This window comes from Ursus americanus, chromosome X (assembly GCF_024610735.1).
Source record: "Ursus americanus isolate L20-20 chromosome X, mUrsAme1.1.p, whole genome shotgun sequence".
Taxonomy (NCBI): Eukaryota; Metazoa; Chordata; class Mammalia; order Carnivora; family Ursidae; genus Ursus; species Ursus americanus.
The window spans coordinates 18,218,016-18,236,776 of NC_142164.1; the positions used below are offsets into that span (position 1 = coordinate 18,218,016).

Consider the following 18,761-nt stretch of genomic DNA (forward strand, 5'->3'; position numbering starts at 1 on the left):
AAACCGAGAGGCTGAGGCTAAGTATCTTGTCCGAGGTTCAGATGCAGGTCTTTGGCCTTAGTGTCCTCGTATGCGTAATGAAAACAAATGAGCTGAGAGCCCGCTAAGTGTCAGGCACCAGCCTAGATCCCGCCCTGAAGCAGCTCACAGAAGTAGCTGCCCAGCTCTGATCCAGCGGGCTCAGGGTGGAGAGTTCTGTTTGAGCAGTGCCCTGAGAGCCCCATGGTCCCTTTTCCTTGGTGGAGTTGAGAAGCCGGCCTTAGAAGAACGAGTGGCTTTTTTCCCTTTCTCAGGGAAGCACTTTCCATAAATCTATACAACCCTAAATTTATGTATCTTTTAAAAACAAATGTGTGTGGCATTGCAATTATATTCGCTAGACGATTCAAGTCTATGAGAATAGGAACCATGTCCAATGCCTTGTACATAGTAATACATATTTGCAGAGCAAAAAAAGCAAAACTCCGTTGTTGTAAATATGTGGACTCTTTCCTACACACGACTGACTGTTCAGGACCTGTAATGGGTAACTGCTATGTTATGCATATTGCCCCCTTCACTATTTATGTAATATTCAACTCAGCTCCCATTTGTTGAGAACCTAGTTGTGTCAGGTACTGTACTAGGGGAGTTAATAGTAAACATGCTTACGGTTCTAGCGATGTTTAATGCAAATTAGTGTTGTTCTTGAATGAAGTCATTGAATCTAGGGTGGGTTTAATAGAATGGTGGAGATGGAGGCCATATTATAGTCTGTGGAAGAGTGATTGAGAGTGAGGAGGAGGGAGTGCCAGGGGGAGGATTCCAGCAATGAAGGCTGAGAAAGCCTTCCTTGAGAAAGAGGCAGAGCTGAAGTATGGAAAAGTCGCATGGGTATTTTGGAGGAGACACAGAATTGCAGCTTAAGAGATAATAGAGATAACGGGAGGATACCTAAGGATCGCGGTCAAGGAATGGATGAGTCCTAATGATATTATGGTTTGGCTTATTCATCAGAAACCCTTGCGGGCCTAAACATAAATTTTTCAAAAATGAAGGGTATATAACATCTGGTTTCCTAAAATTATGTCATCTATCCACTAAGATTACCTTTTGGAAATTTGTTTGAGATTTTGAAAATGAAATGTAACACGAGGGACTGTTGGTTTGTCCACGTTTATGCCCTTGACATCTAGTTATGTGGCCCCAAGTTAGTCCTTAATAAATGTTTATCCAGGGAATAGATTTATGAAAGAGAAATTATAGAGATCTACTATCGACATGCATTCTGTAATTGGATAAGAGCCATTTACCCTGATTGAGTTAAAGTTTTTCATTTACTTGCCTGAAGGTAATGAGCTAGATTGATCTTTCAGGATTGCTTGTAATTCTAGAATTCTCAAAATCTTTATTGGTCCATGAAAGAGTTTTGTCTGACTTTTGACAAACCCGATGACCCAAGTTGTGTTGTTTCAGTGATTACTAATGCGAAAGCTGCTTCGGTGCCTGAGGCTTGACTATTTTTGGTGGAACAGTGTTTGGCATGACATGTGATTGATAATGCCGTCCATATTCAGACCCTGGGAACTTAAGCTCCGTTTTATGTGAGTGTGAATTGAAGGAGTTTCTCTTATGCTGAGCACCTTCGTGATCTTTTGTGGGCTTATACTATTATTCTAAATAGAATCAAGGCATTTTGGTCTCCTTCACTGATGTAGTAAATTATATGGCGGTCAAATGTAACCATTTTAGTCATTCCGTACTTGGTGATAGAGATGTTATAATGCTAACTCTAGTTTCTGCCTCATCCCTGTAAGATGTACTCACACGATTTCAAATTGATGAACACAACATGGTAACTACAGTATAGAATTTCACCAACTTTGATGGACATTCTGTTCACCTTAGTATAAACGTAAGTGTTCTCTTTCACTCAGTATTTGGGCCATTTCTCCTCTTCCTCTTTCGTTTGGCCGTTTAAGCTGAATTGATTTTTTCTTACATGACGGTTACTCTGTAAGGCATCTTTTTACTTCCCGTGTGTGTTGGGGTTTCCCTCAATGCACAGACTCCCTTGCTGGTTGGACTTCAGCATTTTTCCTGGAGTTTTGTTTTCTTTTTTTTTTTTTTTTAAAGATTTTATTTATTTATTCGACAGAGATAGAGATAGCCAGCGAGAGAGGGAACACAAGCAGGGGGAGTGGGAGAGGAAGAAGCAGGCTCATAGCGGAGGAGCCTGATGTGGGGCTCGATCCCATAACGCCAGGATCACGCCCTGAGCCGAAGGCAGACGCTTAACCGCTGTGCCACCCAGGCGCCCCTGGAGTTTTGTTTTCAAATCCCTGCTTTCTTTTCAGGCCCTTCCTCAGATCTCATCCCGAAGCCCTCATGTAAAGAAATCTGTCTTACTTTTCCTTCTCTTTATGGTCAGCACGCCCCGAATTTGAGATAGCCAGCTTACAAAGGAGCAACAGAGCGAGGAGTTTTTGAAGGGGCTCGCTAACTTGTAGTATGATAGCTTCACAGTTGCTTCAGAATTTCTACATCTTGCTTCAAAGTTTTCACTTCGATTTGGATAACTTTCTTTGGTACAGAATTTTTATTATCGGGGAAGGGATTTAGTATGCCCAAAGGCTTTTATGCTTCCCTTCTGCCAGCTGGATTCCACATCTCTGGGCCGCATGTTTTCTTGAATGGGTGATTTTAAACCCAACGTATCAAGCATTTTCTAACTTCTTTGCCAGACATGCGTGAGAAGATATATTCAAACAATTATAAGCAATTCAGGATCCTCTGGCTTCCATGGATAGGCAGTAATGAGCTTTCGTATTGTAATTACAGGAAGCTGGGAAGAAAATTGAGAAACTGGAGATTTTTTAATTAGTGTCCAGGACTCTATTATTATGACATCTGAGAATTTTGAATATGGAGAAACTCAATACTACTATTTGGTGACAAGTGGAGACTTGAGATTTGTGACAGATTTTGTTTTGAAATTAGACCTTAACGTTGCTCCTTCGTATTGTCTACTTCACATGGCATTCGAGTGGTTGAATGAGATAATGAACATAAAACGCTTAACACACTGTCTGATGCAGAATAAGATCTCCATAAATGTTAACGATTATTAACACCAGGGAATATCAATTGTTTAATAACCAGAATACTGCTTTAGAACACATCATAAAATGTGCTCAGCAAAGCAAATTTATCTTCCTCATTGTGTTTTTAGTGGGTTTTTGTGAACCCTAAATCACTCTTGGAATTTTTACTCAGTAAAATTCCCCCATGTCCCAATTGATGAGAAATTGATGCAAAGTATATTTTTATGGAATATTGTGTATGTATGTTTACCCTGACCAGAGGGGAGCAGGAGAAATGGGCTCTCGTAGGCAGAAACAGGGGAAGCGAAGCCCAAACCAAACATTTGGTTAAAGGAGAAATAGGCGAGATCGTATGTTTTGGCTAGCAGCAGACGGTGACCCGGAGGGTTAGCTGGTTGGAGTCAGGTAAGCGGAGCCTGATTCTGAAACATTTTCAGAATTAGAGATGATCAGAGAGAGCGTGGTAGAAAAGCAGAGTCCACGGTTTGGGCAACCTATAGTAGAGAGGCAGTTGGGACAAAATCATGTGTATAAAGAAGGTGGTATTCTCTGACTCTGAAAGAGGATGGCAAAGCAGTTGCATTGAAATTAATGGGAGACACAGACTCAACAGGGGTCAATAAATCTTTATAATCTCAGAGGCAGGGGCCTACCTTTCCCCAAGGATTCAGAGCTATGGAGAGTACCCTTCTGGTTCTCAGTAGTGTGAAAATGCCTCCAGCCACAAATTCAAGTCCACTGTGGTTATGAGTTGCCAGGAAAAGAAACTAAATGAATCAGGACGGTGGAGTTAAACTTCTGGGAACTCTGCCTACCCATTCTGATCACAGATCTCGAAGATGTAAGGTATGATGAAATTGGATCACGAGCTTTTCATGTGTACACTAACAATTTCAGGCATTTTAGCCAAGTAGATGAGCCTTTCTGGGTCTCTGTTCAAGGTTGAAGTAATCGATAGGTTACTTTGTTCCTCACTGGCTGTGCTAACCATTGTGAGCGCAGTTAGAGTTATTTGGAGTACTGTCATTTCGATGTGAACTTGAGTTTCCACACCCTCCTTTTTAAAACCCGAAATCTGGATTTAAATGACACACCTGATAGGAGGAGGCCCGTAAGTTATTTCCCCATTTTTTTTAAGGCCAACTGGAATTGAAATTGATAGATTTCACGGAATTGGTCTTTTTGAAGATGAGTATTACATTTCAGGGTTAACGTGTTGCTTTCCATTCTCATGGTATAATTAAACCAAGCTTCTCTCCACGTCCCCTCTACCTGTTGAGGTTGAACTTGAGAGATAGCTACACATCTTTCTTTAGTATTAGCAAAGGCACTCACTACTTGCCCAAGATGCAATGAGAAGATGTTAAAAAGCCATCCTAGTTTACCTTTCCTCCAAATTTTTCTGTAAAGAAAGGCCCCGACTTCCAATCCAGCAGAAATCTCTCTGAAATATCGAGAGGAAAAATGGAATTCTTATTTTATTTTATTATGTATTTATTTATTTTAAAGATTTTATTTTTAAGTCATCTATACACCCATTGTGAGGTTTGAACTCACAACCCCGAGATCAAGAGTTGCATGCTCCACTGACTGAGCCAGCCAGGCGCCCCTGGAATTCCTATTTTAGAGGCCTTTAAGGAAGGATACTCTCAGGCCCTTGTGGAGATTGGAGAAGTTGAACTTAAGATTCTGTCCTGTGCTCCCGACTCTTCGCTACTAACTCCTTTCACTAAAGCAGCCCGCTTCCCAATCAACTCGAGGCGATTGGTTTATAGAGATCTATCTCAGTCAGGTGTCTGATAATGAATGAGAAAAATAGCCTCTAGCAGGAATAACTTCAGACACAACCGGTAGAACACTTGTGTGCACGTGCCTAGAAAATTCGCTTGCCCAGAAAACTCCCATGGAGTCTACCAGAAGTTTTGGCATTGATGTGTTAAACTACTGGGTCCTTGAAATCAGGGCGCATTTGGTCCTCTCCCAACATTTTCAGCCACAAAGCTTTGTCCTCTAGCCTTTCACTAGTTTTATAAGCGCTTCTAATAAGGAGCAGAGGTTTTGTGTTGAGATTGAGACCCTTAATTTATTGGCTATAATACCAGTGATGAATTCAGGGAAGGCAGCCCTCCCTGGATGCCTCCTAGATACAGCGATGAATCCCTTTACACCCTTAAAGCGCTGCAATGCGACTTAAGTTTACTTCTCTGACAACCAGTCATCCTTATGTGACTCATCAGCTTGACTAGACAGTTACTTGGCCGTTTATAAGTATTAAAGGATAAATAAACATTTAGCAATAGCTTTTGATCATTGTTGTACAGTGTGTGTGTGTGTGTGTGTGTTTGTTTATTGATGAACAGTGAATGTTCAACCAAATCTTATCAGTGAGTAAATTGGCCCCGAAAATTCCATTGAATTCGACTCGCTGTGTACTTTGGGAGGGGCCCGAGCACTTTCCGACCACTGGGGTGCTGGTTAAAGTCCTTTAGCAGGAATTTACAAGATGCCAGTAGGGGCCAAAAAGTGACTATTTAAACTTAACTCCCCACCTGAGCTTTTTCTGTAACAAACTGTAACTGAAAAAAAAGCTCCCCTTGGAGCTTTCAACTACAGTTTTAAAAGGAATTTCCGTCATCGAGATGAAGACGGACAAGAATTTGAGTCAATTCGTAAAATAGGAATACAGTTCTATGTCCTTACTGACTGGGGTCCCCGGTAAATGGGGAGTTGGCAGACTGCAAACAAGAAGCCGCACTTTTCATTTCGTTTCTCTGCCTGCTTTTCATGCAAGCCTGACTTGAATCACTGCCTGGCCTCGCCTAATGCATCAACTTTGCTCTGACTGTGTGTTGGGGATCCTTAAAGAAGACCGTTTTAAAAGGGCAGATCATCGTGGCCACACCACGCTTATAGCCACGAAGTTTCTACTCTGCTTAAAATCTTTGAGCCCGGCTCCTATTTCCGTAACAAATATATAGTCTTCGGGTCGATTTTCCAGGTCCTTCGGAAACTACACATACGTTATTTGCCTTCCACGGTGTAAGCTAGCCGTCCTAGCTAGCCCGTGCCTGCTCACCGTCCTATGGAAACCTGGCATCTAGGGTTCTCTTTTCTTGCCTTCATTCACCCAGTTTCTGTTTCTTCATTCTTTTATTTTATAAGATTTTATTTAGCTATTTGACAGAGAGAGGGAGTACAAGCAGGGGGAATGGCAGGCAGAGGGAGAGGGAGAAGCAGGCTCCCCGCTGAGCAGGGAGCCCGATGCAGGACTCGATCCCAGGACCCTGGGATCATGACTTGAGCCGAAGGCAGACGCTCAATGGACTGAGCCACCCAGGCGCCCTTCTTCATTTGTTTTTTAAGGGCCTGCTCCACTTGGCTCCTGTTTGGAAACTCTGGTGATGACTCCAGGCCTGAGTGACATTCTCCCTGCATTTGTCGTTCATGTTCCTGAAGTTTGCTCTTAAGTGTCTACATTGTTGGTTTTTCTTTCCCATTATGTTGTTCTTGCCTCCCCAACTCCAGAGAGGCTTCCTCAGTGCAGAGACGGTGTCTTTCACCTCTTCAGATACCCCAGAAGCTTAGGACACAAGTCTGTGCATACAGTTGGTATACAATAAATGTTTGTTGGTTGATTGATATTCTCACACATGAACATTTTTAAAGCCTCATTCGCTCAAATTTTAGGGAGTGATGATAAATATCTGTTAAATGGATAGAGTGAACAACAGATACGGGTTTTTTGTTTATTTTTTGCCCTTCCCCTTCCCCATCCATGGCCAGACAACATCTAGGGCAGTGCCTGGGATATATTAGATGCCCGATAAATATGTGTTGAATGAATTTTCAGCAAAATCACCCTGCATGTAATTAAATGCCGTCAGTCTTATGACTCATTTTGTATTTCACTCATCTCGAGTGCTTGAGCATTATAGGACTCGAATTCCCCAATATGTTACATTCCCATTGACTTCAAGTTCAAATCCAGTTCATGAGTGAAGAGCTTTTAATGGCACTGGGACTTACGTCCCGTGAACACAAGGAAGCAATTAACCAGTGCTGATTAATAATAACTGTGCCTAGAATCCTGTTTTTAAGGTGTATTTGTATTAAATTGGATTTGTTTAAACTCTTTAAATGGCGTTTATTAGCAAATTCTCATAATTTTGTATATTATTTAAAAGAGCCATACCTTTTGTAATATATATATATATATATATATATATATATATATATATATATATATATATAAACTTTGACAGACACAGCCAGTCACATACGTTGCTAGGGTTATGGTCAGAAGAGACACTGTGGCACCTCTGTTTTTTTTTTCTGTGACCATATGTATGAACTGAGGTGGGGGGGTGGTCTCTTAATTGCCTTATGAAATGGAATAACTTGTTTTTTGTAGAAGGTATATTAAATGTATGACCCTAGGAGTAGCATGGGAAAAAAATTCAGTGAAGCTCTAAAAAAACAAAAAACTTAATGAAAATGTTCTGCACATAGGCAAAATAGCCTTATTCGTACAGCCTTTTCTTTTGGACAGAAAAGCCCATTTTCCATAGGATGCCTATGAAGTCATCCGCAGTGCTGAACCCTTCTTCTGTGCCTTGAAGAATGTGTATTGGTAGGACCACTAACCAAAACATGTGAGGGAAATAGAACTTGAAGCAAAATCGAAAACTTGAAAGCTTTTCAACCTTGGCAGCTTGCCAGCTCAAGCAGTGTGGGGCAGGTGTGTCGTAGTTTCATGGAGCCAAATTACATGGTCACAAGAACTTTCGAGCTAACACAGATGTAAGGGAAACTTAAAATGGAAGGAAAGCAAGCATTGTTTTCATTATTTATCCAGGAGCTTGATAAATGCATTGGAAGAAATGCCTCTTCAGACAGTGCTTTAGGTGCCAAATAGTATCTGTGTGATCTTCGGGACGAGGCATTGGCAATGTTTCCATGTGATGGGCTGGCTTGTGCAGGGAAAGTAAAAGAGAGGACGAGACACGGAAAAGGTAGAAAAAATGGCCTCGCAAACAGCTTTGGAACAAGTTACTCTTTCCATTAGATCAACAGAAAGTATTTATTCTTTTTGTTTTACCGTCAAGAAAACTTGCATGAGAAAAGGTATGAATCCTTTAAGAAGCTCTAATAGTCTTTTTCAAAGGAAGCACTTGATAATGAATCTAGTGTATATATAATTTCAAAGTAAAAACTTTTATGCTTTATGTCTTCTTGAGATTTATCATAAATGAGCATTAATGAACAGTCAAAACGAACCCTTATTTTCTAGGAAGAATATGTAGGCAATGTTTCTTCCTGTGGCTCCAAGGGAGATCACCACCCCCACTCCGAGTTCAGTTTCATCACACCGATTATTGGGCAAAAACATTCCATAGATTAACGTACTCTTTGAAGACAGACAGAAATGATTTGGGTGTCCGGTATTTTTACTCTAAACCCAGGATAAGATCTCTCTACAACCAAATGAGCAGGAGTAGACCATTCCTGATGACAAGTGAATGCTCCATATACCAAGATTCCCAGGTATTAACAGTCCAATTTGAAAGCCAGAATTGCAAGAAAATACTCAACTTTACAGGGCCAATTGATTCAAAACTTACAGAGGTGGCCAAAGTTCAGCGATCCTAGAGGGTGTTCAACTGACAAAACTTGCCAGCAAGGTAAACAGAAGGCTTAATATTAAATTCCCATTTACTCTTTAGCCTCTCAAAATAGGAATCCTGGGGAATGCTGCATGGCTCTAACTTCCCATGAGAAGATCAAGCCAGCAAAACTAAGTAAGACGTGATCTCTGCCCTCAAGGAATGTACAGTCTAGTAAGGGAGAAAGTTAAGGGTCTACGATGAGGAAGAATGTTTACAAACATACTGTGTGCCCTAAGACAGACACAGTATTGTGTTGTGCTTAAGAGGGTACTGTGGACTCAGACTGCCTAGATTTGAACCGTGGCTTGATAATCTACAAGCTACACGAAGCTGTACAAGTTACATGAATTAATCTTCCTCTACCTCTCTTTCTCCCATCTGTAAAATGGGACACTAGTACCTCCCCCTCCCCCAAGAGGAATCCAGGGAGCAATATGACTTGGTGTGAGTAACTTCGAGGTCTTTTTGGGGCTGCCTTTGATGCAGTAGTGTTTGAATGTGTGCTTAAGAGTGTTCTCAAGTCATGGGGCTTGGTGTCCCATTCATGGTGAATTAGCCTCTGCAGAAATCGGAAGACCACCTAGCGTCTGCTTCCAGCCCTTCATAAACTCACAATCATTTCACTTCCTGGTGCCTTAGGTTTCTTCCCTAGTTAAAGGAGCATAGGAAGTTCCACAACAGCAGGAACCTTATCTTGTTCAACATCTAGAACAAGGCCTGGCTCATAGTAGGTGCGGCTCAACTCAGGGAAATGAAGAAGATGTTGCTAGAACAGATGTGAACGTAATTTCGAGAAGGAATCATAAGTACTACGCAAAAATGACTACCTTTCCGTGTTTAAGGTTCCCAAGCGAGATAAGAGATAAGAAATTATCTTTACGACGTTTCTCCACCAGGATCTAAGCAGGAAATTTGGAAGCAGGAGATTTTGCCTCAAGTCTCGGCGGCTCCACCACTTAAGGCTTTGTAACTGTGGATAAATCACTTAAGCTCTTTGGGCTCCATGTCTTCATCGGTATTTTGGGGTGAGCACCCATGCTTTTGAGTGTTCTTTAGAGCTCCAAAGATGGAGGAAGTAAAAGCACTCATGAACTAGCGACTACTACGCAAGCACAAAGGTTCGAAGAAAGGGTAGCTCTTCATGCTCTGCGTTAGAGGACGCTCAATCGGCAAAAGCGAAATTGTATTCCTGTTACTCTAGTGTAAGGTAGTGAAGAGAAAACTGTATGGTCCCCCAGACGCAGTTGATCTTCTTTAAAATACAGGGGAAAATGGCCCGCTCCCTGTCTTTCGTACACAGCCAGACGAACAGAGCTCCTCGAGAGAACTGCTCTCTGGGCGCACCAGCTCCCTTCAGCTGCGCGCCTCGCTTCTTCTGTGCCAACTCCAAAAATTGTTCCAAGTCTGCAGGAAGACATGCACTGGCTAGGACTGTTTTTGAAGAATTGGCCAGGGTCCCATCAGAGGTTGCAGGCCAATTTCAAAAAAGAAGAAAATTCCTTCTCCCATGGCCCCATCTTACATAAAATGCATGGCCAGAGTCCAGTTCCTGTTTGCATTTTTCTTTTTCAAAAGTTCAGAATTCAAATTTACTTTTGTGTTGTCTGTTTCTCTACTTGATGGACCTCTGTGGAAAAACCTATCTCCAGACCCTCACTGTCTATGTTCAGAGCAAATCATATATATATTTACATGCACACACGCACACACACACGTATTCCTTTTTGGTTATTTTTCATTCACATGTGTTCAGACAGCCTATATAATTTAGTTGTAGAACTAAATTTGAATATATTTTTAAATATCAACTTACAAACTTGCAGAATGTTCTCTTTTAGAGTACTTTCCATACTACACTAAGTCAACTACAGTATGGAAGCTAATTTGCTCTTGAAATTCCACTTAGGAACACTACGTAGAATTTGTGTCTAGGGAGAATCTAGAAAAGAAAACTTGGGGTAGCCAGTTGTATCACTCGTGAGGCTTTTTTTGGGGGGGTAATGTCTCTTTAGACTTCTTTTTAATATATGTAATTCACATACTCTCCAATTCACCTGTTTAAAGTGTACAATTTAGTGAATGGGTTTTAGTACATTTAAAAATTGTGTGGCTATCACCAGTATCTAATTCCAAAATATTTTCATTACTCCCCAAGGAGACCGTGGACCCATGAAGCAGCTCCTTCACCTTCTCCTCTCCCCAGAGTCCTCACAACCACTCATTTGCTCTCTCTGTGGATTTGCCTGTGGTGGATATTCCTATAAATGGAACCATATACTATGTGGCCTTGGTGACTGGCTTCTTCCTCTTAGCAAAGCGTTTTCAAGGTTCATCCACGTTGTAGCACATAGCAGTACTTTGTTCCTTTTAATGATGGAATCATATTCCATTTTGCAGGTATTTCACCTTTTTCATATCCACTCATCTGTTAGTGGACACTTGGGTCGTTTCTACCGCTTGACTATCTTGACTAGCGCTGCTATGAACATGAGTGTACCATAGCTCTCCGGAACCCTGCTTTCAATTGCTTGGGGGTATCTACCCAGGCATAGTGCTGGGTCATATGGTAACCGTTTCACATTTTGAGGAACTGTCTGGCTGTTGGGCACAGCAGCTGCGCTATTTTACATTCCCATCAGCAACGACGGTTCCGATCGCTCCAACTTTTCTGGTTTTTACCATAGCCAGCCTAATGCTTGCGAAGAGGTATCGCATTGTGGTTTTCATTTACATTTCCCCATCTGGCTATTTTAAAAAAAATATGGTCAATATTTTCCTAGAGGTCATTTGCCTGACAACCTTAACCCTCTAGAACTTGATCCTGCACGGAACATATTGCAAAAGGGCCCCCATACCAGAAAGCCGTGCACTTTGCCCCCTAGACCCATCATTCAGTGAGTAACTAACTCTTATTCAACATTCATGATTGGCTGTTATGTTTTCCAGAAGGGAGCTGGACAATCCACTCTGGCAGATACTGTGGCAGGAAGACAAGGGACAGTAGAAGTGACCATTAACAATCTGCCACCAAAGGAGGGAAACTATAATACTTTCTAGGACATTTATGACCTCAAGTCTTCCACTAGAGGTCAAATGATATTCAGTATTTTGTAAGAAGACAAAGCTACCTATAATACATTTTAGAAAGGCTTCCAAGTAGGGTGACTCAGAGAAACACATGTTTACCCTTGGATGGATAAGCTTGCCTGAATTTTCTAGATATTTAATTTCCAGGTGATATTTAAAACATGATGTGATATTGAGTTTCATCTTGACTGTGGAAAGACAAGTGGAAGATTCAGATTCAGTGGGGTTGTTAAAGATCTTGTTCAAAACATTAAAGGAAATGTTTTCAAGACCTTGAATTCTACTTTTTTGATGAAGTTGACCGTGGGTTGATTTCACTGATACTCAGAGCTTACTTTTATTTTAGCAAATCCTTCTTATTTCAGTATGTGTCCATGGCATCATGCCAATAAATTAACCTTTTATCTGTTCTCTCAGTTGAGTTGCTAAAACTTGTTGCTGGTTGGTGCTGGGTTAAACTGCAAACCTTAAAGCTGCCCAGTTTTTCATGTATGACTGAACATTGTTGCTTTCTGTCTTACTTCTTCGTATATGCTGAAACCTCCTCCTGAGTTCTTCCCACATCCCTTACAGAGACTAAGAACTAATAGGGCATTCACAGAGAAAAAAAAAACCCAAAAACAAACCCAGGGGCACCTGGGTGGCTCAGTCAATGAAGCATTTGCCTTCGGCTCAGGTCATGATCTCAGGCTCCTGGGATCAAACCCCACATCAGGCTCCCTCCTTGGCGGGGAGTCTGCTTCTTCCCCTCCTTCCCACTTGTGCTCTCTCTCACGATCTCTGTCTCTCTCAAATAAATAAAATATTTATTTATTTCAAATACACACACAGCAGGACCGCTAAGAGCAACTTCAATTTTCTTAGCAATTCCTGTTCTGGATTTTGAGAGTGGATAAGCAAGCCTTCCTTCATACCATAGCAAAGCCGGGGTAATGACAGGTCTTTGGTAGCCTCTAGAAACTGAGGGGCTGTCCTGTCCAGCTCTGGCATTTTCTGTGCAGTGAACCCCCACATGAATTTCTGCCCCCAAACAGAATGAAACCATCATTTTTCCTTTTTAATTGGGCTTGTATTTCTTTTTCTTTTAAGATTTATTTATCTCTTTGAGAGAGAGAGAGAGAGCGCACATGCGAGCAAGTGAGTAAGGGGAGGGGCAGAAGGAGAGGGAGGGAGAGAATCCTTGAGGAGACTCCCCGCTGAGTGCAGAGACCCACTCGGGGCTGCATGTGGGGCTCGATTCCAGGACCCTGTGACCGTGACCTGAGCTGAAACCAAGAGTCCACCGCTTAACCAACTGAGCCAGACTCCCCACTTGGGCTTGTGTTTCAACAGTAAATCTATGTGGCTGCCTCCTTCTACTCTACACTGGGAAATGCTCTTTTTATTGACAACGGCCGACTGTACTATGTTGCACTGTCAATATCTAGATGCTTCCTGTTTTAAATAGGATATGGTACTTCTTTTCCATAACTGGAGTTTAAAACCAAAGTATTGCATTATATTAGCTAATTTTATTTTTTTTTCTTGCAGGTTTCTGAAAAGTGCCTTTTCTGAAGGCACTGCTGCTTCGATTCCACTCTAGAGCTGTGTCTTTATAAAACCCTCTTCCTCCCCAGCCCCCAAACCTAGTGTGCTTGTAGTTCATTCTCAGCAACTTGTCCATTCTTTTTTCCCTTCGATTCCCAGTTTCCCTAGTCATTTTCCTCCTGATTTTGCAGCAAATTTTATTTTTACAGTTGTAACATCCTTACCAATCTTAATCATTAAATCCAAGAAATAGGGAGAAAAACATTTCTCCGCTTGATCCGAGACCATTCCACAAATTGAAGGGCAACCAGCAGCATATGCTTTTTGCAAGAATAATTGAAAACATCAACTGGAGAGTGCAGAATTCTTTTGAAAGCCTGCCAGTTATTTGAAGCAACTTCGGCAGAAGAACAAATTAAACACTCAATATCTTAACCTTTCTGGTTGCTTTCTTAGGAGTTGGTCTCTAATCTAATTCTTAGCTATTCTGATACAATTTTTATTTTGTGATTGGCTTTTTGTTTGACCAGACCAAATTTTGGCTGAAGCGAAAACCTAAGTGCCAACAAAGCAACCTTCTCTCTTCACATATACCTTGAATCTCACTTTGCTTTCAATATGACGGCTGTCAATGTTACCCTGGTTCGTGACACCAAGTGGTTGACTTTAGAAGTCTGCAGAGAATTTCAGAGAGGGACCTGCTCTCGAGCTGATGTAGACTGCAAGTTTGCCCACCCGCCAAGAGTCTGCCACGTGGAAAATGGCCGTGTGGTGGCGTGCTTTGATTCCTTAAAGGTGAGTCTTATCTACACACTCATAACGTTTCATTTAAATTTGTTGATGTCTCTGTGTTTTGAAAGACGATGTGCTTTGAAATGAGTAAAGTTAATAATAGCACGGAAGCCGTAAGTTTTGTTTTAAGACAGGATGTAGACTCTGGGCACAGACTATAGCTCGCCTCATCTCACCAAAGCCCGCTGATCAAGATAGACATGAAGGGGAAAAAAAGCATTTTTGTGAGAGTGAGAAATTGCAGCCTTACCGTACTTTATTTCTTTGTATAGAATTTAAATGTTGAATACAGTGATCATAATTCTCATAGAGCCTAAAGAAGCCCTTTACTGAATTATAGCCCTATTAACTATGTTATCAAAATATACTTGGCAGGGACCAGGCAGCTTTGAGAGGACATGTGAAGTCAGACTCAAAGAGTAGAAGGTGAAAATCTCACCATCCAGGAGGAAAATGTCTTTTGAAGTTTATTTATTTATTTTAGTAATCTCTACACCCAATGCGGGGCTCGAACTCACAACCCCGAGATCAAGAGTCGCACGGTTTACCGACTGAGCCAGCCAAGGGCCCCCAGCATACTTAGTCAAAGTATATTTTGAACCATTAACTTAAATGCTGGTACCAAACTAGGTTCACTTAATTTTCTTCCTAAACTGATTAACCAATTCCAGATTTGTGAGTACAGTTTATAAGGCAAGTCTTATTGCCAAGGTCATCAAACCCAAATATTATGTGCTAGACTATAACCAAAATATGAGTGCAAATGAGGTATTCTGTAGACTAGAACATATGTGATTGCAGAACAAGAAAATGTACTGACTTTCATGTTTTATTCATAGTTATCTTTAAATTAAGGATAAAAATGTATAAATTAAAGCACAGAAGTAAAAAAAACGGTAATAGATTCCTGGTTTAATAAGATTTGCTACGATGCATTTGACAATTTTTTTTTTCAAAATACGTCAAAGTAAATTAAGCCTCATAAGAACCTTTTCAATTTCTTGATATTGTTTTAGCCTCATCATGGCCAATTTTACCTCATTAACATTTTTATTTATGGCTGCATTGGCTGACAGAGATGTATTCCTTTATGTGATCATTTCTTCAGGAAACATTTCATTAAGTGACATCCTACGTGGATAGTTAATTTAACTTATTTCGTGGTTACTAGGTTTTTGTCGCAGACCCTCCCAAGTCAAGAATGGAAACTTGTTATTGTAAAAAAAAGCCAGTAATTTTTGCTATTGAAAATGTCTGAATTGCTCTTCTTTGCAGCACATATTATGATTAAAGGGCTTATTCTCTACCTTTCACCATCATTTAGGTTTCATCTACAATTATTTCGTGTATTATTGAAGTCTCCCGCTGTGTTACCTGGCAATGCCTTGAAGCAGAAAAGAGCACTGGGCTAAGTGGGGGGGGGGAGGGAAACAGGAGATGTTTTTCATCCAGTCCATCTAGAGAGTCTGGGATAGCATGAGGCACTGTGCGTGTGTTGTTTCAGGACATCTGAGGGACAGTCCCAGCCTCGCTACTGTGTCTGACCTTAGCTACTTACTCTGATAAGGCTTACGTTCCTTTATCTCTACCTAACTTCAGGATTGTTATGGACATGCCATGAGATTACATAAAGAAAAACTCATGTATCACCCTAAGAGTGAATTAAATGGAAGATTCTTTTCTTGCAATTCACTAAGATGTTTGTTTGAGGAGTTCTTCAAAACAGCTCTATTATTTAGGGTCTACTGTTTAACTCCACAAACTCATGTTCCAAATGGACATGCCCAAATCCAGTTGGCCATGAGTGTCATATTAGTTCTTCAAGCTAAGTATCACCGTTCTTATAGTTTACTCTTTGATCGAGAGTTCCTTGCAGGCTTTGTAAATTCTCTCTTTCCAGACGTCTGGTGGAAGGAGACAGGTGATCCTCCTAATATCTTTGGTATACTTCAGGTCGCTTCTCCTGCTTGAAGAGTGCCATAAAGGAAACACTTTGAAGAAAATAATAAGCAAAGCAATTGTTAACAAAACACAGACTGCACTACCTCTTTGAAGCTTGGAAAATGTTTAATTCAGAGACTATATAGATAATGGCCAATGAATAATAATAAACCAATTAATTATTTAAATACACTGTCTACTCACTGCATCCAGTGTTTTTAAAATAATGTTTGCATTATGTTAATATCTTGATGACCACACAGGATAAAGACGATTTGTATGATCCTCACATTTTCAAATTTTAATGAAAACTGTAATATTTCAAATACACAAAGCCTTTCAAACAATTAATTAATTTGCCATCTAGACAGCACATTCATCACAGCTCCACGTCTGCACAAAAGCTTTGATATTATTCCTTATCCATGATAGGCATGAACCCTATACTAAGTTGAGGGTAATTGACCTATGCAGATTGTACGACAATCCCACCTATAATACACAAATAACATACCGCAATGTTTATTGTAGCATTTGCTACCCTCCTTGAGGTTGTATAATTGAAACACCTTTGAAATGCATCTGTGCACTATTTCTATTTCCGTGAGTGGTTAAATAATTGAAGCAGTCATTTGATGAGTTTCGGGCTGCTGCTTTTGGTGTCGTGTGTTTTGTTTTGTAAGGATTCCATTAGCACTAGGTACTCCACCAGATGATGATGGTTCTTTACCTTCATAATAGGCACAATAGACGCAATGTTCTATACTCACCTCATAATGAGGGAATTTTATAAAACTAGGGAGGGCAAGCTTGATGGCTAATTGTACATTGTGCTGAAGCGCTGTGCCCATCACTCCATGAATGTCGAGTGTTCATTGATGAAGGTTGTGCCATCTTCAGGTAGAGATCTAGGCAGTGCAGCCCCTAGATTAATTCCCCACTACATAAAAGGGTCTCATGTCATACTGATATGCAGCTGTGTTGGACTCAATTGCCTAGCCTGCTTGGCACATTTATTTCAAAATTTTTCTCCAAACTATTGCTTAACCCATTCTGTGCCAGTTTCTCAATATGACCGTTTGCCACTGACCTAGCTTGATACCTTCAGGGCATGTCCCTTACATACATTTAACAAAAGATCATCACTAAAAATACCACGCTAGAATCGTTTGTGATCATTTCCGTAGCCAAGGTTGTTATCTTCATGTATTCTGCTTCGACTATGTCATGATGTCTTGATCTGTCCCCTCCATACTTGAAGCAGGGTGACATCAGCCATGTATTATCCAGGAAGGGTGTAAATACTGTGCTTATTTCATTATGGCAGATCAACACCCATTACATCTGCCCCCCCACTCCCCACTTTGAGTAATTTTGTAACAAAAATTTCCAGGCAAAGACTTTGGCAGCGGGCATCGTCGGAGGACAGTCATGTCAACCCATATACATTCCTAAAAGATGGAAACTGAGTGCAGAATGCACATAAACTAACCCCACACTATGTCTTCAAACATCACATCTGATCTCAATCGTAATCATATTTTGACAAGTGAAACCTGTTGTGTAAGCATATGGATGGGAATCGATCCTTGTAGGCCGGATTGCCCTGAGTCACCTGTATATTCTGTACTTTGTCTCACGAGTCACAGCCATTTTCACTAGTTTAACATTTGGCTGAATATTTATGTCATCCCTGTTTGCTAAGGGAAAACTTACTGGGAGCAGAAGACTCCTAGCAACATAATCCCAAAGGTCACTGGATTATGCAAGACTTAGAGCCATTTCTAAGCTTGATCAGGGAGGTCTGCCTGCACTATAAAGATCCATAGACAGCGCTTGTCATCCTGAGCTTCCAGGAAAATAATATTTTACTTGAGGATCTCTGTCTTCGGTAATACTGACCTTGAAAAGGAAGTATTTTGGACATTTCAAAAGCTTTTTTTGAAAGAAAACTGGAATTACAATTAGAACCTAAACAAATACATAGTGATAGCTCAATCAAACTTTTTACATTTTTTATTTTGAAAAAATTTCAGGCTTACAGAAAAGTTGCAAAAAGTAGTACAAGGATTAGGGGGGCCTGGGTGGTTTAGTCGGTTAGGGGGCCGACTCTTGATTTCATCTCAAGTCATGATCTCAGGGTCCTGGGATCGAGTCCCATGTGGGGCTCTGTGCTCAATGGGGAGTCTGCTTGAGACTCTCTCTCTCTCTCTCTCTCCCTCTGTCCCTCCCCCTTCTCACTCTCTCTGTCCCTAAAATAAATAAATAAAAAATAAATAAATAAATAAATAAACCTAAACTAAACTAAACTAAAATCTTTAAAAATAGTACAAGGAGTTCCTGCATACCCTCCACCCAGCTTCTGGTAGTGTCAACAACTTACATACCTTATGTAGCCCAGTTATCAAAACCAGGAAATTAACTCTAGTACAATATTATTAACTAAACTAGAGACCTTATTTGAATTTCACCAATTTTCCCCCAATGTCCTTTCTCCGTTCCAGGATCCAATCCAGGATCCCACATTTCACTTACTTGTCGTATGTCCCTAGTCCCCTCCAATCTGTGACAGTTCCTCAGTCTTTCCTTGTCTTTCATGACCTTGACACTTCGGATGAGTAATGATCAGTTATTTTGTAGAACGCCTCTCAGTTTGGGTTTGTCA

The 18,761-nt window shown here is 40.8% G+C and overlaps 1 protein-coding gene across 5 annotated transcripts in view; it reads left to right on the plus strand.

Annotated features, from left to right (window-relative positions):
* The window catches only part of MBNL3 (muscleblind like splicing regulator 3), a 106,461-nt gene that overhangs the window by 25,884 nt on the left and 61,816 nt on the right, over positions 1-18,761 (plus strand). For all 5 annotated transcript variants that reach the window (XM_045795957.2, XM_045795960.2, XM_045795961.2 and 2 more), the window contains exon 2: positions 13,367-14,158. In XM_045795957.2, the coding sequence (XP_045651913.1) occupies positions 13,982-14,158 (177 nt within the window). In that variant the 5' untranslated portion in view covers positions 13,367-13,981. The remainder of the gene's footprint in view (positions 1-13,366; positions 14,159-18,761) is intronic.